This window comes from Mustela nigripes, chromosome 16 (genome assembly GCF_022355385.1).
Source record: "Mustela nigripes isolate SB6536 chromosome 16, MUSNIG.SB6536, whole genome shotgun sequence".
Classification (NCBI taxonomy): domain Eukaryota; kingdom Metazoa; phylum Chordata; class Mammalia; order Carnivora; family Mustelidae; genus Mustela; species Mustela nigripes.
Genome location: NC_081572.1, coordinates 24,054,739 through 24,077,263, shown reverse-complemented (window position 1 = coordinate 24,077,263; position 22,525 = coordinate 24,054,739). Strand labels below are relative to the sequence as shown.

Genomic DNA, 22,525 nt, shown 5'->3' with positions numbered 1-22,525 from the left:
CGAGCCCCGGAGCTCGGGGCTGGGGGAGGAAAAACCCCGGCTCACCGCTTGATCCGAAGTAGACACTGCGGCGCGGTTCGTTCGCCGTCCCAGTCGGAGCTGAGTGTGGGGTCCCAGTGGCTAAGCAGCGCGGCCCCGTGGGCAGCGGCCGAGGGCGGGAGCCCGGGCAGCGGAGCCAGGCCGCTCCCCGGCCCCCCGGCCCCGCCCGCAGCCGCCGCCGCCGCCCACACATCCGGCAGGAAAGGCGGCCCGAACCCGCTGCCGCTAACGCCAACAACACCGGCGACGCCGCTCGCCCCGGGGCCCGCCGCCCCGGCGCCCGCCGTCGCCGTCGCCGTCGCCGCCTCCTCAGTTGGACTCTCCGCCATCGCTGCTTCGCTTCCGGGACTGCTCGGCAGCACGTCCGCCGACCAGAGCGGCCGCTGCTCCCTACCGCTCCCGCACCACCGAGAGCCGGGCCAGAGTGTCCCCACCCTCCGCTTCCACAGCCCGGGCGGCGCTGGCTCCGCCCACCCCCGCCCGACCAGCGAGAGGCGTTCTGCAAGAGCGTCCACCCACGGTCCTCCAGGGCGAGAGGGGGTGGGAACTGGAGCCGGGGCCCAGGGCCGGCGTTGGCCCTCGCTTTGCGGGAGGAGGCTCTGAAGCGTGCGGAGTCGCCGAGGTGCGGCTGAGAGCCCAGTGACGTGCAATATTTAATTTTCAAGTGTGGCAGGGAGAGGAAGGAAGGAAGAGACCCTCCTCGGTCCTGTCCATGGGCCAGGAGAGGGGATAGAGCTTCCTTGGGGAAGGTTCTGAATAGATGAGTCGACGTGCTCAGGGCTCTTTGCTGTCTGAAAACCTCTAATTTATCCTTGCTTCCCGCACCGTCACCCACGGAGGGCAGGCTGCCATTGCCCCCTTCCTGCAACAGAACCAAAAGGAAGGAATCAGAACCGGCGAGCGAAAAACTACCTCGTTTTAGAGTTTATTCAGTATACATTTATGAAGGGGCTAGTAAATGCCAAGCACTGTTGCTAGGCGTTGCCATAGGGATAATGAAACAGACCTAGAGAAGCTCGGTAAAAGGAAGAAAATCAGGCCTCCTGACTCCAAGCTCAGTCTTTTTTCTTCCCACAAGTCCTCGAATATACAGGAATCAAGGGGCTGTGAGTTTAAATCCTGGGAGGATTCCTCAGGGCTTTCCTGGGATTTGTAAGGTGAAATAGCATACTATGGACTAAGAAACACAGAAGCCTTCTAAAATAGACTTTCTCTTTTCTTTTTAGCAACAACACAGGCTCATAATCTTGTCCGGAAACTCTTGCCCAGATGCATTTCAGAATTGAAAGTAACACTCCCAGTAAGGTCTGGGGGCACCTCCCAGTAACCAAACTGATATTTCGACAGCAAAATGTATGGATATTCTTACTAATTTAGGGTACACGTGTGAATATCCATAGTACGTCAAACAAATAACCTCCCTCTGTGTTTTATTTGGCTGCCCATCTGGTTTTTAGGAAAAAGTACACTTTTCACTGTTTCCTGAATTTTCCAATAAGGGACCATAGACTTGAGTGGATAATAGCCAGCACTTACTGAGACTAAAAATTTGTTTCTGGGGTGCCTGGGTGGCTCATTGAGCATCTGCCTTTGGCTCAGGTAGTGATCCCGGGGTCCTGGGATCTAGCCCAGCATCGGGCTCTCTGCTCAGTGGGAAGCCTGCTTCTCCCTTGCCACTTCCCCTACTTCTGTTCCCTCTCTTGCTGTCTGTCCAATAAATAAATAAAATCTTTAAAGAAATAAAAAATAAAAATTTTGTTTCTCTAGCTGACATTTACTGAGTGCTTAATATGTGCCAAGCATTTTGTATACTTTGTCTTATTTGTTCCTTTCAACAGCCCTATGAAGTAAGTACTATTATTAGTCCGTTCTGACAGATGGAGAAACAGAGGCTTACGGAGATTCGGTCACTTAACCAGGGTCACACTGAGAGCAAGCAACAGATTTGGGGCTGTAAGCCCAATCTGTCTGACTCCAGAGAAAACGTTGTTTTTTTTTTTTTTTTTTTAAAGATTTTATTTATTTATTTGACAGAGAGAGAGAGCAAGCACAGGCAGACAGAGTGGCAGGCAGAGTCAGAGGGAGAAGCAGGCTCCCTGCCGAGCAAGGAGCCCGATGCGGGACTCGATCCCAAGACGCTGGGATCATGACCTGAGCCGAAGGCAGCTGCTCAACCAACTGAGCCACCCAGGCGTCCCTCCAGAGAAAACGTTTTAACTGCTGTGTGATACTGTCACAGCCTGGACCTCTCCCACATTGACTGAATTTTACTTCATGTGGTCCTTTGTTACCTGTTGCTCCCAACCGCTACCCCACAACACACACACACACACACACACACACACACACACACGCACACACTCGCTCTCTTGGGGCTCTCAAGCATGTACTGTCTGTGAACCCAGCAGGGGGCCTGGTATAGCTTAGGTACTTAACATGAAGTGAAATGAATCAACACAATGTTTTATACAGATTTCATGTTTTGTTGGTTTAGCATTTTACCACTCCATAGTCATAAGGATACCAGAATATCTATGAAAGGATACACAAAAAACTGGTAACAGTGGTTGCCTCCAGATGGTTTGATCACTGACAAGGTGGGCCAAGGTGTGTGTATGGATGGGTACCTTTTTAATATTGTACTGTGTATCTATTGACTATTCAGACTAAGTTTTATTAATTTTTAAAGGATTCTGGAATTTTGTTTGGTTATTATTCATTTAGTAAGGTGGTCAAAGTCAACTCACTGATATCCTTACAAAGAAAAACACTACTTGGGGCGCCTGGGTGGCTCAGTGGGTTAAGCCGCTGCCTTTGGCTCAGGTCATGATCTCAGCGTCCTGGGATCGAGTCCCGCATCGGGCTCTCTGCTCAGCAGGGAGCCTGCTTCCCTTCCTCTCTCTCTACCTGCCTCTCCATCTACTTGTGATTTCTCTCTGTCAAATAAATAAATAAAAAATCTTAAAAAAAAAAAAAAAAAGAAAAAAAAAAAGAAAAACACTACTCCATCCCTCCTCCATGATTCTAGTCTGCAGAGGCCCAGAGATGGCCCCGGGGGCAAGAGGATTCCTGCATGGGGTTCTTTCCTTACTACAGGACTATTGTTTTCAGTGGACAGAAAACATCTTGGATCCAGAAGAGTTTCCAGTTTTTAATCTGTACCACTTACAAATAGCCTGTTTGAGACTATTTCTGCATCCACAGAATGGTGCTAATTCTTACCTCTTAGGGTTTTTCTGAGGATTAAGTGTGACAGTTCTACAAGCGTTTTGTAGAGTGTCAAGCACTGTCTGAACAATGGGCATCCCACTTGCCCATGTATGGTCTCTCCTCCAGGCCTTTGCTCAAACTTTTTCTCCCTGGAATACTCTTTCCCTCTACTCTGCCAGGGGAAATCCTAGTTATTGAAACACTGAGCCTCTATTTCTCATCAGTAATATTGGTAAAATGATAGTAGCTATAAAGAAGAGCGAACGTGGGGCGCCTGGGTGGCTCAGTTGGTTAAGCGGCCAGCTCTTGATTTCAGCTCAGGTAATGATCTTGGGGTCCTGGGATTGAGTCCCACGTCAGGTTCCATGCTCAGCGGGAAGTCTGCTTTAGCATTCTCTCTCCCTCTTCTCTGTCCCTCCCCCCAACTCACACCCTCTCTCTCTAAAGTAAATAAATGACTCTTTAAAAAAAGAGAGATAATGGGATAACTAATGTGCACAATACCTGCTCAGAGTAAATGTTCAATAATTATTAACTCTTACTATTCTGACTCATCTTTAATGCAGGCTGAAATACCACTTTCTCTCCCATGATTTGCACCTCCGGGTGTATTCTTATTGTTACTATTTATTAGTCATTTAGAATTACTCTGTCCTCGAGTGATTCATACCTTTATTGCAGCACATACTACTTTTTACTTTTCTGGTTTGGTTACCCTGTCTAGCTACTACGTGTGACATACTTGAGGGCAGAAAACATGGAGCACCATCTTGTATCTCCACGAACTGACATCCAGTGAATGCTGCAGACTTGGCAAACAGAGCGGAAATGAGAACAGGGCAGCGAGTTGCCCTTCCCCTGGCCATGGGTCTCTAGAATTTCAGCCCCTCCTCCTGCTCAGATATGCCTGTTTTTCTTTTCAAAAGGCTGGGCCAGGCTTGCACAAGGAATCTGCAAGTCAAGGCCCGAAGGGCCTTAGAGCATGGCAGCTGCTTAAAGGACCAACTCGCCACCTTCTAAGGGAGCTCCAGGTAACTCTAAGCCAGGGAAGAGGAAAGGCCAAGGAGAGGCTAGCAGCAGAGTGTTAGAAGCTGGAATTGCTCAGTCCAGTGTTTACTGACTTTTTCTGGCTGCTTTTCTGGCAGCTTGGCTAGAGGGCAAGAGTGTGCCTTCTGGAGCCTCTCCCATGTCTTCTGGGGATGGATGACACAACTAAGCTGTCTTCCTACAGGAATTTGGATCCAAGCCTCTCTCCTCCACAGCGTCGGACTTCCCTGCGTCTAGCCGTCTCTTAGTGTGATAAAGTTTGGTAACACCTTGCTCATAGCAACTAGACAAATGTCCTCCCCCAAGGACAGAGGCCAGCAAGTGTCACAGAGTCCAGGTCACTGATATGCCTCAACTCTAAGAGGAGAAATCGTGAAGATCTTTCTCCCCTTCCCCAAAGTTCTATGTCCCTCAGGAGCAGTCCTTCCCCCACATAAGGCCCAGTCTTTTGTCCTGGGCTCAATGCCAGGGATAGATGAATTCCCATCCAGGTCATAAAACCTGGACTAAAATTAAAAATCAGAGCTTGGACTGGGAGTTTGTGGCTTCTGATTACAAGTGATAATAGCTATATTAAAGAACTTTTTTAAAAAATATTAAATAACTTTTTAAAAAAGATTCAATTTTTCTAAAGTAATCTCCATACCCAACGTGGGGCTCAAACTCAAAAGCCTGAGGGGCGCCTGGGTGGCCCAGTGGGTTAAAGCCTCTGCCTTTGGCTCAGGTCATAGTCCCAGGGTCCTGGGATGGAGCCCCGCATCGGGCTCTCTGCTCGGCGGGGAGCCTGCATCCCCCACACACATACCGCCTGCCTCTCTGTCTGCCCCTCTGCCTACTTGTGATCTCTGTCTGTCGAATGAATTAATAAAATCTTAAATAAAACAAAACAAAACAACGGGACGCCTGGGTGGCTCAGTTGGTTAAGCAGCTGCCTTCGGCTCAGGTCATGATCCCGGCATCCTGGGATCGAGTCCCACATCAGGCTCCTTGCTCGGCGGGGAGCCTGCTTCTCCCTCTGCCTCTGCCTGCCATTCTGTCTGCCTATGCTCGCTCTCTCCCCCTCTCTCTCTCTGATAAATAAATAAAATCTTAAAAAAAACAAAACAAAACAAAACAAAACAAAACAAAAAAACCTCACAACCCCGAGATCAAGTTGCATGCTCTCCCAACTGAGCCAGCCAGGTACCCTCTTAAAAAATTTAGGAATACAGGTGTTATTACATCTCTCTGAATACATGGAATGCTACATGTATCTCATTAACACTGCAATGCATATGTTACATGTATTATCATTATTTGCATACATTTACCTGTATTATCTTATTGTCCCCACCACCGTGAATTGTTCTTATCCCCATTTTAAAGGTGAGGAATCGAATCTCAGGGGAATTACCCAGTTGAGAAGTGGCAGGGATGTGTTTGCATTCCCCTCTATGTTCTTTGCTACCATGCTGAGCTCTTCTGGAATAGGTACTAATTGTTTTTGGTCACTGCCTCTGAAGTATAATGAAAACAGCGGATCCTCACCGAAGAATCATACACCTCTGTAAGTATTTTGCATTAAGCAAGATGGTTCCCCCCTAAAGACCCTAAAGAATCGCAATGGTGACTAACTAGCCTTGTTGGGGTGGGGCAGCATTCTCCCCTCACTCTCTAGGGTTCTCTAGGCCAACTACATTCCCAAACTTGCTGATTTGGATTTGTAAGTCCAGCAACTCCAAGGCTGTTTGGAGCTCACGATCAAGGGAAATCCTTGCCAGCCCCTTGGCCAAAAATTAGGTTCCTGGAGCTTCACAGGAAATCAAGAGAATCACCTTCCCTGGAGGCTGCTCCTTGATTTACCATTAGAGTGACCTGGCAAGGATGCCGGCCTGACATCCCAAAGGGTTACTACATTCCATTTTTTTAACATTACCAGTTTAATCCATTGCTCCCTTGGGGATACCTCAGTTGCCAGTTCAACCTGAGTTCCATTCTTTCTCTTTGGCCCTATGATTCCTGGGCTCTGCTTCAGCTTCTAAAGATTTTTTTTTTTTTTTTTTTTTTGACAGAGAGAGATCACAAGTAGGCAGAGAGAGAGAGAGGAGGAAGCAGGCTCCCTGCTGAGCAGAGAGCCCGTTTGGGACTCGATCCCAGGACCCTGAGATCACGACCTGAGCCGAAGGCAGCGGCTTAACCCACTGAGCCACCCAGGCGCCCCTCTGCTTCAGCTTCTAATAGTAGCTTGTTTGGGGACAACCTTAAGAATTACTTAAAGAGGACAAGCAGCAGATTATGGGAGATGAGTAGTTCTAAACTGGGAGTGATTTTGCCCCCAATCAGGAGACATTTGGGTGTTTAACTGGTTGTCACAACTTGGGGGTGTGGAGGCCAGGGATGCTGCCTACCACCACACAATGCACATTATCTGGCCCCAGATGTGCCAAGGCTGAAAAATCCTGTGATATGAGACCATGATTGTTGAATGAATGTCAGATGGACTTGGGACTGGAACTGCTGATGTGCTGTGTGCTACCGGGCATGTCAGTGAACTTGGGTAAAGCTTAGGTGAGTCAGCACAGTGATTAAGAACACAGGTTCTGGAGTTTGAATTCCAGCTTTACTAATCAGCTGTGTGACCTTCATAGGTCACCTCACCTCTCTGAGCCTTTTTCCTTGACTGTAAAAATGACCTCATAGGGATGTTGGAAGCCATTCACAGAAAATGCTTTGCACTGCACCTGACCCCCAAGAGCTCTTGTGTTAGCTGAGGTTATTACCCCACTGGCTTCCTTGCTCTCCTTCACCTATAGCACATAGTTTTGTATCCACATATTCAATGTGGGACACTGTTCAAGGTTTCCACTCTTAATGCCCCCAACTACTTAAAGACAGGATCTTAGATTTCCCTGCCTTCCCCAAGACTATTAGGAGGATGCTTAGCACTTAAATACTTGCAGACTTTCCTTAGTTGCATGGAAATTGTATCCATTCTTCTTAATTCACATTTTTTGGTGTTTCAACCCTCTTTGCTAGCTAACCTTCAGCTGGATAGGAATATTCTTGGTTTCGCCATTTCGCAGAAGTTTTGAAAGGGAGGTATAAGGCTTTCACAAAATGGGTCCCTACTTCTACCCCTTTTGAGACCATCCAATTTGAGACAGATCATTGTTAACCAGCACCTCTGTGTTTATTTTGTTACGGTTAGCTCATGCTGGGGCTTAGAGAAGCAGTGGTTGTGCGTAGACCAGCTGAGCGTTCTCTTCCCTGGGTTATCAGTCACGCTTTAGCCAAGCTGGGGAAGCCTGCTGGGCCAAGACTGAAACCACAAGGAAGATGCTGTGCAAGGCTCTCTAAACAATTTACTGGTTGGTTCAACCAAAAAAACCCCTCACCCCTTTTTTTCCCTAGCAAGGCTAAGACTATAAATTCTCCAAGAACAGGAACTGTACCTCATCTGCTTATTCTAGAATGTTTAGACACTCTAAGAAAAAGTGTCTTTCATTCTTTCATCTAAGAATGAAAGTGAAACTTACAAGTGGGACTAAAGGCAGGCAGATGGAGGCCCGCCTCCATTTCCAATCAGCTACATCACTTCTTTGGGACTGTTTCCCTATCGGTGCCACCCTGCTTGTGGGGCTGTCACAAAAACAGATGGGACAGCACAGCAATTAACGGGTTAGGCTGGCCTGAGGTGGAATCCCCAGTTCTTCCACTGCCCAACTCTTGTGATGTTGGACAAGTTATTTTGCTGCCCCAAGGCTTGGTCTCTTCATTTGTAAAACAGGTATAAACCGTTTGTTGAAATAACTAATTAGGGGCGCCTGGGTGGCTCAGAGGGTTAAAGCCTTTGCCTTCTGCCCAGGTCATGATCCCAGGGTCCTGGGATCGAGCCCCGCATTGGGCTCTCTGCTCAGTGCAGAGCCTGCTTCTCTCTCTCCCTGCCTGCCTCTCTGCCTACTTGTGTTCTCTGTCAAATAAATAAATAAAATCTTAAAAAAAAAAAAAAGAAATACCTAATTAAAACAGAGCTTGGTGCAAATTAGGCCCCTCAAGAATGACACATTATTATTTTATTAAATTCAAACGGAAAAAACCCACCAATTATCATTACTTGGAGAAATCCATGCTCCCTCTGAGAAATAAAGGGAACCCTCCATGTTCTCAGGTCATGGCAGTGCCACTTCTCAGCCCTGAAGATTTGCAAACCACGAACGGATGACCCATTCCCACTTCCCTTGTCCCAGCTTTCCACCAAGACCCTCCATAGGGGCAAAGGACAGAGGCACAGGCATATGGGTTTAGAGAAACGTTGTGTTTAATGGTAAAGCTGAGCACACTCCAGCACCGGCATGGCCTGAAGTCGAAGCAGCAGGGGCGGGTAGGTGACCCTCACGGAACCTCACATGGCGAAGAGGATGAGGAAGGCGACCATCAAACAGAAGAGCCCCATGGCCTCAGACAGGGCAAAGCCCAGAATGGCATAGGAGAAGAGCTGCTGCTTGAGAGACGGGTTCCTGCCAGGGACAGAGATCGATGCCAGCCAGAGGAGAGGAAGGGGTGAGGGCATGGGCGGTGAAGGACATAGGAAGAGTGGGCCAATGGCGGGGGGGTGGGGTAGGCTGCTGAAACTGGGAGAGGGCCTAACCTATATATATCCTGGGGATTTAGACAGGTAAGCAGAGTACCGACATGGTAAATTTAATACAGCCAGGTTGGAGACATATCTAAATACTGATTCAGAGATCACTGGAGAAAACAGGAGGTCGATGGAATCAACTCCGAGCTAGCGGGAGCTCCTGCTGAGGCTTCTCCCAAATGGGGTGGAATTTATGGTAGGAGATGCTCTAGGCCACCCCCAAACTTACCTGGCATAGCCAATGATCAAGCTGCCAAACACTGTTCCAATGCCAGCCCCTGAACCAGCCACACCAACTGTGGCAGCCCCAGCGCCAATAAACTTGGCTGCTGTATCAATGTCCCGGGAGACAACACTGGTCTGGAACTCCCGTCGGGCCACCTGGAGCGGGGAGTTGCTGCTATAGGATGGCTGGGAGGCAAGCAGGGAAGGAGAGGTAGTGAGGCACAGGACAGGTTGCTGACTCCCATACCCTCACTCAACCCACCTGGGCTCTGAAACTGTTGGCAAATTGCCTGGTAGGAAGAGAATGCTCAAGACTGCAGAGCATGCTGGGAATCAGTCCTCAGGCCCATTTCCCGATAGGGCCAGGGAAATTTTGTAGGTTAGGGAAACTTCATTTTTGCAAACTTCTCACCTACAACGTTCACCTTAGGGTACTTAGAGCTAAGAGCTATTAAAGTACCACAGATTCTCTAATTGTCCTCCCGCTCTGGATTACAAGGTCCCTATGTTGAAGAACCCCTCGCTGGGGAAATAAATTTTTAAGATTTTTATTTTTAAGTAATCTCTACACCCGATGTAGGGCTCGAGCTTACAACTCCGTGATCAAGAGTTGCACGTTCTACCGATTAAGCCAGGCAGGTGCCCCTGGGGAAATTTACAGGAGGGCCCACAGTCCTTTACCTGTTTAGCTGGGATGTCTGGCCTACTCAAGAGGGAGGCAGACACAGGCCTGATTAGATCCCTGGTACAACAGCGAATCTGTCAAATCAGAAAGATACATTCCTCCAAATCAAGCAAGGGAAACAGGAAAACCTAGATGCTGAAATTGTGTCAAAAATGACAAGATTATAAACAGAAAAAGCGCCCAATGTGTTTCAAGGTCAATTAATGCATTCCTGTTTCTACCAGACAGGCCTACACCAGAGACAGCTGTCCAAGACCCAGGTGCAGTTAGCAGTGGCAACTTTCCCATTTAAACCCAGGTACCAAAGTTCATTTCTACGGGCACAGCCCTGATCACTATCCCAGAAGGGAAGAAACCACACTAACATCAAACTAGGGACAGGGAGGGTTTGCACCCGGATCACCCAAAGAATCAGAAGGGGGAAATCTTATTTTGTTAGAGTGTACTCACTGTTACACACCCCGTATGGACTGGGTCAAGAAGCCTGGTGAGGCTCCTCGAACCACCAGCTAAGCAGAGCCTCCCTGCAACGGAGCTTTCTTGAAACATGCCGACAAAATGCAGTGGTTCTCAAACATGGCTGAACACTGGAATCACCTGCAGAGTTCTGGCCAAGCTTGACTGACTGCTTCAGTGGGCTGTCTGGCTACCGCCAAGCCAGCCTGGGTGTCAAGATTATCTCCAGACTCTGACCACGCTCCAAAGCCAAGAAAGCTTGGTTTACAGGTCTAAATAAACAGGGGTTAACTGCATCACTACACCCTCCCCCCCAAAAGGCCAACATCATCTGGATGCCAAGCTTCTCTCAGGTCATTCATTACATGTCGACAGGTCCCACATCTGGCACTACAGATCACCCCGGAGCCGCAGCTTACCAGAGCCGGAGAAATGAGTAGTGCCCCGGTGGTCTGCATTTTCTCAGTCTGCAGAGGAAAAAATAAAGATTCATTCACAGCCCAGTCGTCTGCGTACAGCGGCGACCTTCGGTCGTCCCCTTCACCCCGTCCGTCCTCCCTCCCTGGACCACCACGTTCTTCCTTGCACCGTGCCCCAGCTGAGGGCATTAGAGGTCAGAGGGACAGCGCGAAAGGGTCTGCAAAGGAAGGTCACGGGGATCTTCAGTAGAGGAAGGAGGGCCCAAACCCCAATAAGAAAACGTTGCTAAAGAGGGTGGTCTCCAGGGAAGACTTTTGGAGGCAGATACTGGGTCGGTGCCCGGCAGAGTGCTGCCCATGTTACACAGCTGTTCTCGGCCCGCCTCAGTGGGGATAGTTAATCGCTCGTTACCGTTGGTAATTAACATTAATTGTTAAGGATATAGGCAACCATCGCTTCTCCCGGCCCGGGGGACAAATGCCCCTTCACACAGCCCAGCCCACGCCCCTGCCCATCGCTGCCTTCCGACCCCGAGTCACCTGCACTCCCACTGCCCCGCTGTCCCTACACCGACCACAGCGTTTGCCCCGCTCAAGGTGACTGACTCACCTCCCGGCTTTAGCTCTAGGTCTCAGCACTCAGCTCCCCCACCCACGTGTCCCGGTGTCCCCCCAGTCTCATTGGTCGCAATCCTCCCGCATCCTCATTGGCTAACATCCTCAAGTCCTCCTTTCTTATTGGCTTTCCGCAGCTTCTTCCTCTCTCTCCACAGGAGCTTCGTGGCAGTTCCCGCCTTCATGCGGGTGAAGGCGGGGTTTTCATCGGAGATTTGGCTTCCGATTGGTCAGCCCCTGAAATGCTCAACCATAGAGTCCGCGGGGCTCAGAGGTTCCAGAACCTGCCGCACAAAATGGCTGCCAAGGTGGACGCCGCAGAAAAAGGCGTGGGAGAGATGACGAGACGCCTTACGCACACAGACACATGACCTTGGACATACGCCTTCATTCGTGCGCTTGGACCTTCAGGCACGTTGTATGTCGGGATTTGTAGTCAGGTCGGAGGCCCAAGGACGGCTGAGATCCCGCGAGAAGACCTCCCGAGGCCCGGAGAGCCAAAGCCTTTGCAGCAATTCGCGCCCTCGTGATTCGTGGAAGCCTTCCTTCCGCCTTGGAAAATAAAGGCCTCCCGCTGGCCTTGAAAGTTAACTAGTGGGCTACCGCGGCTTTGTGGGCCTCCACCAGAGTTCTGAAGCCATGGACAACCAGCAAGATTTTTTTTTTTTTTTTTTTTTTTGTATTGCAAAAAGCAAATTCTACGGATAAAACACTTAATACTCCTGCAGAAAAACGAGCAAAGGATAGGAACAGGCAGTCCGCTAAAGTAGAAATAGACATTCAAGGAAATAATATTTAACTTCGCTAATCAAAGAAATAGAAGTGAAGTGGATGGAGCAAGGTCCTATTCTAGCTCCTAGTTCCAAAAATCCATTTAATATATTGTTCTAGGATAGAGGACGTGTCAGATATTACGCTGATAAGAATAGATATAACACTTGACATTAGCTAAAAGGCCTAAAAGCTATCAGCATTCTTTTTTTTTTTTTTTTAAGATTTTATTTATTTAACAGCCTGAGATCACAAGTTGTCAGAAAGGCAGGCAGAGAGAGAGGGGAAGCAGAAGGAAGCAGAGGCTCCCTACTGAGCAGAGAGCTGATGGGGGACTGGATTCCAGGACCCTGAGATCATGACCTGAGCCAAAGGAAGGGGCTTTAACCCACTGAGCCACCCAGGCGCCCCTCAGAATTTTTTTATTAGTGTAAGCCAGGCGCTATCTTATACTATTGCCAGTGAAATTCTGAGTTAGGAAACCTTTCCGGAAAACAATGTGGACTGGAGGAAAATAAAACAAAATACTAATAGTTAATTCTGGATAGTGTAGTAAGGTTGATTTATATTTTTATGAGTCTATAATCACAGCAAAAGATTAAAAATCATACTAATCTGAAAGTTTAGACCTCTGGATTCTTAGAAAAATATTTTATGACGGAGATTAGGATAGCTTGCTGGCATGGTAAAATGGAAGGAATGTGGAGTTGTTGTTGTTGTTTTTTAATATTTTATTTATTTATTTGACGGAGATAGAGATCACAGCGAGGCAGAGCAGCAGGCAAAGAGAGAAGGCGAAGCAGGCTCCCCGCTGAGCAGAGAGCCCCATGCGGGGCTGGATCCCAGGACTCTCAGATCACGACCTGAGCCAAAGGCAGCAGCTTAACCCACTGAGCCACCCAGGCGCCCCAGGAATGAATGTGGAGTTTTGAGATAACACAGGCTTGAGTTCCTGGCATGGCTCTGCCATATAAATGGATACACCTGTGTCTGAGATTACCAAATTACCAAATCTTTCTTGGCTTTAGTGTTAGAAGCTACCATTGGTTGAGGCCTCATCATATGGCAAGTATTGTGCTAAAATTCCTTCAGCTCTTAGATGATTTAATCTTTAGAACAACCCTTTAAGTAGGTATTATTATCCCCATTTTACAGATTACTTCATTTCACAGAATATCTTTCTCCAGTTTGACATCTTTGGTGAAGAGGTAAAGTCAGGATGCACATAGGTGGCTTAGTTCATTAAGCATCTGTCTTTGTCTGGGGTTGCGATCGATCATGATCCCAGGGTCCTGTGATTGAGCTGCCTCAGGCTCCCTGCTCAGTAGGAAGCCTGCTTCTCCATCTGCCCCTTCTCCCACTTAGACATGCTCTCTCTCTCAGATAAATAAACAAAAATCTTAAAAAAAGAAGTAAAGTCAGTATATATATATATATTTTTAGATTTTATTTATTTGGCAGAAAGAAAGAACACAAACGGGGAGTAGGAGAGGGAGAAGCAGGCTTCCTGCAGAGCAGAGAGCCCAATGTGGGGCTCCATGCCTGAGCTGAAGGCAGACGCCCAACAACTGAGCCACCCAGGCACCACTAAAGTCAGTATTTTTTTTTTTTAAAGATTTTATTTATTTATTTGACAGAGAACACAAGTAGGCAGAGAGGCAGGCAGAGAGAGAGAGAGAGAGAGAAGCAGGCTCTGCACTGAGCAGAGGGCCCGATGCGGGGCTCGATCCCAGGGTCCTGGGATCATGACCTGGGCCGAAGGCAGAGGCTTTAACCCGCTGAGCCACCCAGGCGCCCCTAAAGTCAGTATTTGAACCCAAGTGTGTCTGGGTCCAAAGCAGAAACTCTTAACCTAATGGCTAAGGAGGTTCTTGGGCCTCCTAAAACCGAGGAACATGTAAAAAAGGGTTAATACTGGGCGCCTGGGTGGCTCAGTGGGTTAAGCCGCTGCCTTCGGCTCGGGTCATGATCTCAGGGTCCTGGGATCGAGTCCCACGTCGGGCTCTCTGCTCAGCAGGGAGCCTGCTTCCTCCTCTCTCTCTGCCTGCCTCTCTGCCTACTTGTGATCTCTCTCTGTCAAATAAATAAATAAAATCTTTAAAAAAAAAAAAAGGGTTAATACTACTTGCCTTATAGAAATACGAAATAAAATAAATGCGAGGCATAAGTTGGTGACTGGTGAATGTTCTCTTTCTGTTCCTACTCTAAAGAAAGTTATGTTTTTGGGGCGCCTGGGTGGCTCAGTGGGTTAAAGCCTCTGCCTTCGCTCAGGTCATGATCTCAGGGTTCTGGGATCGAGCCCCACATCAGGCTCTCTGCTCAGCAGGGAGCCTGCTTCCTCCCTTCTCTCTCTCTGCCTACTTGTGATCTCTGTCTGTCAAATAAATAAAATCTAAAAAAAGAAAGAAAGAAAGTTATATTTTGGGGACATGTGGGTGCCTCAGTCAGTTAAGTGTCTGCCTTCTGCTCAGGTCATGATCCCAGGGTCCTGGGATCGAGCCCCACATTGGGCTCTATGCTCAGTGGAAAGTCTGCTTCTCCATCTCTCTCTGCCTGGTGCTCCCCCTGCTTGTGCTCTCTCTCTCTCTCTCTCTAAAATAAATAAATAAAATTTTTAAAAAAGGAAAAAAAGAAAAGTTATATTTTCATGTGGATTATCTCTGTCTACATGTATTAATTTTTTTTTCAAATACAGATTTGTCATACAGCTGTACTCCTAGCATACACTCAAAGTTGTCGAGTTTGACCTACTATAATTCAGGCCGTTCAATGTGAATCTTAAAGTCTTAACTAGCAGGTTTCAAATCCTGGCACTGCCACTTATTATTGTGTGATTTGGGGCAAGGTTCTTAATCTCTTTAAGACTCAGTCTTCATCTATAAAAGAGAGATATTCCTTTTTCAACAAGATTGTTTTAAGGAGTAAATGAGATAGTATATGTGGAGGTGGACTTTTCATTATTGAACTAAAAAGTACTAGTAACCAGCAGTGGATGTGAAGTGAAAGGTAGTTGGGAAACCTCAAATCTGGCCCTGGCATCTTGGGGGGAGACAAGCTTTCTTGGAGGGGCCAAAAAAAACTGTGGGAACTCAGAGGATTGCTGTGTAGGCAGAAATGCTATTGATGAAGGTGGCAAAGAGCAAACTTGTGGATAATAAGTCAGGTGGGCCCTCTTTCCAAAGGCATTTCTGACTCTTAAAACCCTCCTTTCTTGCCTAGAGTCTTATTGCAACATCTTCTCTTTCTTCCTTTAAGCGCAGTTCCTCACTAGAAATTCACTTCAACAAACATTTTTTTTTTAAAGATTTTATTTATTTTATTTGACAGACAGAGATCACAAGTAGGCAGAGAGGCAGGCAGAGAGAGAGAGAGAGAGGAGGAAGCAGGCTCCCCGCTAAGCAGAGAGCCCGATGTGGGACTCGATCCCAGGACCCTGAGATCATGACCTGAGCCGAAGGCAGCGGCTTAACCCACTGAGCCACCCAGGTGCCCCCTCAACAAACATTTTTGAACACAGATGAATAATACCAGTTTCCACCCCAAACAAACTCAAAACTAGCAAGAAAATCACGATGCAAACAAATCATTAAAACGAATCATCTTCATGGGCACCACAAGAAAACTACCTACAAAATACAAAAAAGGGAGAGACTAACTTCCTCTGGAGAGAACCAAGGGAGGCCTTTTTGAAAACAAAAAAAAAAAATTCTGGGTTGAATTTTGAGGATAAATATAAGTTAGCTAGATATGTCAGGGGAGAGGGTGAGAATGGATGCGGCTATTCCAGGCACAGCGAACAACATGTATAAAAACACAGGAGAGTTGGTGTATCCAATCTTAGACCAGTCAGCAATGGCCATGACATGGCACAAATGTGACTGTTGCTCTTCCGTTTCTGGCACTACAACTAAATTAAATATTCTGAGTCCTCTGACACAACACCTAAAGATGCTACTGAAAGAAAAAATATGACAAATATATTTTTAAATGCATGGCCTTGTTTTTGATAGCTAAAATAAAATGTGTTCTCTATCATATTAAATTACCAATTTTCCATAGTCCGAAAAAACACCTCCTCTCCTAAATGACCCAGCTGGTAATGATATATTCTGGGACAACAATAGCAACAAATATAAAAGGAAGGATTTTTGGGGAGGGGGGGTTAAAGAGAAAGATGACTCATGGTGATAAATGCTGGCTTTTAAATGCATAGCTGGCCTCACAAGAAAGTGAGGAAAATCCTTAGGGACTGGAAACAAAGAAAGAACATAAAACCAGAGCAGTAAACATGTTATATTAAACTGAAGCAGCCATGGCTGGGAATATGGTGGGATAGAGAAAGGAGTGTTAGTTGCAGGAATTGAGTGGCTTGAGTTTTTTTTTTTTTTTCAAGTAAAGTGTTTTTTTTTTGTTATTGTTGTTTTGTTTTTAAATATTTTATTTATTTAGTAGAGAGATGGAGAGAGAGCACAAGCAGGCGGAGGGAGAGAGAGAAGCAGGCTCCCTGCTGAGCAGGGAGCCCGATGTGGGGCTCGATGCATGGCTCAATGCGGGGCTCAATGTGGGGCTCGATCTCAGGACCCTGGGATCATGACCCGAGCTGAAGGCAGCCACTTAATGACAGAGCCACCCAGGTGCCCCATTAAGGGGCTTGAGTTTTAACCCTCTATGAAGACAGAAGGGTTTGGGGTCTGTGTGAGAAAGGGAGCCGGAATTGAAATTTCCAAATAAAGCTAAGATCCTCAAAAGGCTATACTCTTTGATGGGTGGGACCCCCCCCCCCCAAAAAAAATCCATCCACAGGGAGGCAACAAGGAAGCTTATCAACCTATTCCCTGCTCTGGGTGAAACACACACACACACACACACACACACCCCTTTACTAAGAATTTGTAACTACAGGATTATATTTTATGCTGATTTTGAATTTAAATCTATGCCCTGGGGCACCTGGGTGGCTCAGTCATTAGACTCGAGACTAAGACTAACACTGGGGGCGCCTGGGTGGCTCAGTGGGTTAAAGCCTCTGCCTTTGGCTCAGGCCCTGGTCTCAGGGTCCTGAGATCGAGCCCTACATCGGGCTCTCTGCTCAGCAGGGAGCCTGCTTCCCCCTCTCTTTCTGCCTGCTTCTCTGCCTACTTGTGATCTGTCTCTGTCAAATAAATAAGTAAAAATCTTAAAAAAAAAAAAAAGACTAAGACTGAGTCTTAGACTCAGGTCATGATCCCTGAGTCCCGGAATCAAGCCCCACATCGCATGGTGCTCCCTGCTCAGTGGGAAGCCTGCTTCTTCCTCTCCCACTCTCCCTGCTTCTGTTCCCTCTCTTGCTGTGTCTCTCTCTATCAAATAAATAAATAAAATCTTAAAAAAAACAAACAAACAACCTATGCCCTGTTGGGTACCTGGCTGGCTCAGTTGGTAGGACATGTGACTCAACGTCAGCGGGGCGAGTTCAAGCCCCATTTGGGCATCGGATTACTTAAAAAACCACATTATAGAAAAAAATATCTATACGTTGTTGTCCAGGAATGTCTAAGATAAGGAATTGGCAATTAAAAGTGGTGCTGGACTAGAGATGCCCTTGAGCTGAAACAGTGTGAAACTCCTTCTTTGGACCCAGGCAGGATTGCCACAATAATGGAAAAAGTGATCTCCATAAAGAAATAATCCACAAGGAGCAAAGATGAGAACACGCAGCAAACGGCAAGAATTTCAGATAACACAATTTTTTAAAAAGATTTTATTTATTTTGGGGCGCCTGGGTGGCTCAGTGAGTTAAGCCGCTGCCTTCGGCTCGGGTCATGATCCCAGGGTCCTGGGATCGGCCCCCCGCATCGGGCTCTCTGCTCAGCGGGAAGCCTGCTTCCCCTCCTCTCTCTCAGCCTGCCTCTCTGCCTGCTTGTGATCTCTGTCAAATAAATAAGTAAAATCATAGAACAGTGCTTGGCACATAGGGTCCCTGATGCATTTGTTATTATTTATCTATTTTTAAATATTTTACTTATTTATTTGACAGAGAGAGTGAGAGAGCACAAGCAGGGGGAGTGGCAGAGGGAGAGGGGGAAGCAGGCTCCCCATTGAGCAGGAAGGCTGATGTGGGGCTCCATCCTAGGACACTGGGATCACGACCTGAGCCAAAGGCAGATGCTTAGCTGACTGAGCCACCCACACATCCCAAACTTGTTATTATTTAAAATTGAATAAGTTTTCAGGTTTCTGCAGGGCTTTGTTGAAGGACAGCAAAACTATCCTTCAAAAATTATAGTAGAAATTAATCAGTAGTAGAAATTAATCACTAGCAGAACTGAGCTATAAGAAATAATAAAAGGAGTCCTTCAGGCTGAAATGAGAGGACACTAGACAGTAACTCATACCCACAGTACTAGTAAGTGTAAGCACACAGGTAAATATAAAAGACGATATAATGTGGGGGCGCCTGCGTGGCTCAGTGGGTTAAGCCTCTGCCTTCGGCTCAGGTCATGATTCCAGGGTCCTGGGATCTAGCCCTACATCAGGCTCTCTGCTCAGCAAGGAGTCTGCTTCCTCCTCTCTCTCTGCCTGCCTCTCTGTGTACTTGTGATCTCTCTCTCTGTCATATAAATAAATAAAATCTTAAAAAAAAAAAATTCTCTCTCTCTCTCAAAAAAAGACAATATAGGGACTCCTGGGTGGCTCAGTTGGTTAAGCAGCTGCCTTCGGCTCAGGTCATGATCCCAGCGTCCTGGGATCGAGTCCCGCATCGGGCTCCTTGCTCGGCAGGGAGCCTGCTTCTCCCTCTGCCTCTGCCTGCCATTCTGTCCGCCTGTACTCGCTCTCTCTCCCTCTCTCTCTGACAAATAAATAAAATCTTTAAAAAAAAAAAAAAAAAAAAGACAATATAATGTGTTTTTGTTTGTAACTTTTTTCTCTTCTGTCTTACTTAAAAGACAATTACATAAGAAATAATTATAAAGCTGTGTTAAAGGGCTTTATAATATCTAAAGACATAATTTGTATGACAGTAAGTATGCAAAGGAGAGTGAGGGAATTAAGCCATATTGGAGTTAGGTTTTGGCATATTATTATTATTTTTAAAAAAAAGATTTTATTTATTTATTTGCCAGAGATCACAAGTAGGCAGAGAGGCAGGGGGAAGCAGGCTCCCTGCTGAGCAGAGAGCCTGATGCGGGGCTCGATCCCAGAACTCTGGGACCATTACCCGAGCCGAAGGCAGAGGCTTTAACCCACTGAGCCATCTAGGCACCCCAAGTTTTTGCATATTATTGAAATTAAGTTAGTATTAATTTGAAGTAGAGTGTTTTAAGTTAAGCTGCTAATTGAAATCCCCACAGCAGCCATTAAATAATAACTAAGGAAATACAGTGAAAGAAACAAGAGAATTAAAATGACATACTAGAAATATCTATTTAACCCAAAAGAAAAAATTCACAAGTATGTGGAAATTAAATGATATGCTCCTAGATAGCCAATGGGTCAAAGAAGAATCATGAGAGAAATTAGAAAATGCTTTAAGATAAATGAAAATGAAAACATATGTACCAAGCTATATAGGATGCAGCTAAGGCTGTGCTTAAGGGTAAATTTACAGCTGTTAACACCTATATTAAAAAAGAGGGATGATCTCAAATCAATAACCCACTCTTCCACCATAAGAAACTAGAAAAAAGGGGGCACCTGGGTGGCTCAGTTGGTTGAGGACTGCTTTCAGCTTGGGTCATGATCTTAGGGTCCTGGGATCAAGTCCCACATCGGGCTCCCTGCTCAGCAGGGAGTCTACTTCTCCCTCTTCCACTCTCCCTGCTTGTTCTCTCTCTCTCTCTGTGTCAAATAAATAAAATAAAATAAAATAAACTAGAAAAAAGAGAAGCAAACTAAACCCAGAACAAGCAGAAAAGAAGGAAATAATAAAGATAACATGAAAATAGGGATGCCTGGGTGGCTCAGTTGGTTAAGTGGCTGCCTTTGGCTCAGGTCATGATCCCAGGGTCCTGGGATTGAGTGCCGTATTGGGCTCCTTGCTTGGCAGGGAGCCTGTTTCTTCCTCTGCCTCTGCCTGCCACTCTGCCTGCTTGTGCTCTCTTTCTCTCTGACAAATAAATAAATAAAATCTTTAAAAAAAAAAAGATAACATGAGGGGCACCTGGGTGGCTCAGTTGGTTGAGCAACTGCCTTCAGCTCAGGTCATGATCCCGGAGTCCCGGGATCAAGTCCCACATCAGGCTCCAGCTCCACGGGGAGTCTGCTTCACCCTCTGACCTTCTACCCTCTCATGTTCTCTCTCTCTGTCTCTCTCTCAAATAAAAAAAAAAAAATCTTAAAAAAAAAAAGATAACATGAAAATAAATGAAATAGAAAATAGATGGTAGAGAAAATCAACAAAACTAAAAGTTGATTCTTGGACAAGATTAACTATGTTTTTTATTTATTTTATTATTTTTTAAAAGATTTTATTTATTTATTTGACACACACAGAGAGATCACAAGTAGGCAGAGAGACAGGCAGAGAGAGAGGGAAACAGCCTCCCTGCTGAGCAGAGAGCCCGATGCAGGATTCGATCCCAGGACCCTGAGATCATGACCTGAGCCGAAGGCAGAGGCTTTAACCCACTGAGCCTCCCAGAGAAAGAAAGAGGGCATAATCAGGGGAGCAGCAGGCAGAGAGAGAGAGAGGGAGAAACACGTTCCCTGCTGAGCAAGGAGCCCAATGTGGGACTCGATCTCAGGACCCTGGGATCATGACTTAAGACAAAGGCAGATGCTTAACCAACTGAGCCACCTAGGCATCCCCAAGATTAACTATATTGACAAACCTTTAGGTAGAGTAACCAAGAAAACCAGAAGACTCAAATTACCAAGAACAGGAGTGAAAGAGGAAGCATCACTACTGACCTTATAGAAATAAAATGGATTATAAGGGAATACTATGAACAATTATATTCCAACAAATTAGACAACTTAGATGACATGGACAAATTCCTAGAAAGTCACAAACTGTTGAAACTGACTTAAGAAGAGAGAGAAAATTTTGAGGTACCTGGCTGGCTCAGTTGGAAGAGCATGGGTTGTGAGTTCAAGTCCCACACTGGATGTAGAGAGTAGTCACATAAATAAAGAAATTTTAGGGGCGCCTGGGTGGCTCAGTGGGTTAAAGCCTCTGCCTTCAGCTCAGGTCATGATCCCAGGGTCCTGGGATAGATCCCCGCATCGGGCTTCCTGCTTGGCGGGAAGCCCGCTTCTTCTTCTCCCACTCGCACTGCTTGTATTCCCTCTCTCGCTGTGTCTTTCTCTATCAAATAAATAAATTAAATCTTAAAAAAAAAAAAAAAAAGAAAAGTCCAGGTCCAGATGGCTTCACCCATTAATTCTACCAAATGCTTAATGAAGAATTAACATCAGTCCTTTACAAACTCTTAAGGACATAGAAGAGCATAGGAGGCAGCACTTCTCAACTCATTCTGTGAAACCTATAGTACACTGCTATCAAAACCAGATAATAAGATCACAAGAAAACCCCAAGTCAAATATCTTTTACGAATATGGACACAAGGGCCCTCAACAAAATACTAGCACATCAAATCCAGCACCATATAAAAAGGATTATAAACCATTACAGAATGACATTTATCCCAGGAATGCAAGGTTAGTTTAACACACTAAACAATTAATGCAATATAGCATTTTAATATAATAAAGAGCAAAAACCCCATGACCATCTCCATAAATACAGGAAAAGCATTGACAAAATACAACATACTTTCATGATAAAAAAAAATTCAATGAACTAGGAATAGAAGGGACTCTTTGCAGTAAGGATTCAATACAATCCCTGTGAAAATCCCAGCTGGCTTCTTTGGAGAAATTGAAGAGCTAGGGGGTACTTGAGTGGCTCATTTGGTTAAGCGTCTGCCTTTGGATCAGGTCATGATCCTGGGGTCCTGGGATCTGCTCCTCCCCCTGTTTGTGCTCGCTCTCTCTCTCTCTGGCTCTGCACTCTCTCTCTCAAATAAATAAATAAAATCTTAAAAAAAAAAAAAAAAAAAAGAAATGCGGGACGCCTGGTTGGCTCAGTTGGTTGGGCAGTTGCCTTCGGCTCAGGTCATGATCCTAGTGTCCTGGGATCAAGTCCACATTGGGCTCCTTGCTCAGCAGGGAGCCTGCTTCTCCCTCTGCCTCTGCCTGCCATTCTGTCTGCCTGTGCTCGCTCTCTCTCCCTCTCTCTCTGACAAATAAATAAAATCTTTAAAAAAAAAAAAATGGAAGAGCTGATGCTAAAATCCAAATGAAAATTCAAAGCATGCGGGCGCCTGGGTGGCTCAGTTGGTTAAGCCGCTGCCTTCGGCTCAGGTCATGATCCCAGGGTCCTGGGATCGAGTCCCGCATCGGGCTCTCTGCTCAGCGGGGAGCCTGCTTCCTCCTCTCTCTCTCTGCCTGCCTCTCTGC

General features: G+C 46.3%; 2 protein-coding genes and 1 non-coding gene across 4 annotated transcripts in view; all 3 read right to left on the bottom strand.

Annotated features, from left to right (window-relative positions):
• UBE2Z (ubiquitin conjugating enzyme E2 Z) overlaps window positions 1–9,233 on the bottom strand; it is a 24,002-nt gene extending 14,769 nt beyond the window's left edge. The window contains exons 1-2 of the mRNA XM_059379199.1: window positions 9,144–9,233; window positions 46–901 (exon numbers count right to left, since the gene is read on the bottom strand). Coding sequence (XP_059235182.1) covers window positions 46–368 — 323 coding nt within the window. The 5' untranslated portion in view covers window positions 369–901; window positions 9,144–9,233. The remainder of the gene's footprint in view (window positions 1–45; window positions 902–9,143) is intronic.
• ATP5MC1 (ATP synthase membrane subunit c locus 1) lies at window positions 8,576–11,370 on the bottom strand. Of its 2 annotated transcripts, none has more exons than XM_059379202.1 (5): window positions 11,310–11,370; window positions 10,700–10,747; window positions 9,821–9,898; window positions 9,144–9,325; window positions 8,576–8,792 (listed from the first exon to the last, which is right to left on the bottom strand). In XM_059379202.1, exons 2-5 carry the CDS (start codon window positions 10,736–10,738, stop codon window positions 8,678–8,680), a joined length of 414 nt encoding a protein of 137 aa, XP_059235185.1. In that variant the 5' UTR covers window positions 10,739–10,747; window positions 11,310–11,370; the 3' UTR covers window positions 8,576–8,677. The 2 variants fall into 2 exon arrangements, with proteins under 2 accessions (XP_059235185.1, XP_059235184.1); XM_059379201.1 differs by having other exon boundaries at window positions 11,240–11,329.
• Window positions 11,371–12,100: 730 nt separating this feature from the next.
• On the bottom strand, window positions 12,101–12,282 carry LOC132004650 (U2 spliceosomal RNA). Its single transcript, XR_009400603.1, has one exon. It is a non-coding gene; the product is annotated as a U2 spliceosomal RNA (small nuclear RNA).
• Between the last annotated feature and the right edge of the window lie 10,243 nt (window positions 12,283–22,525).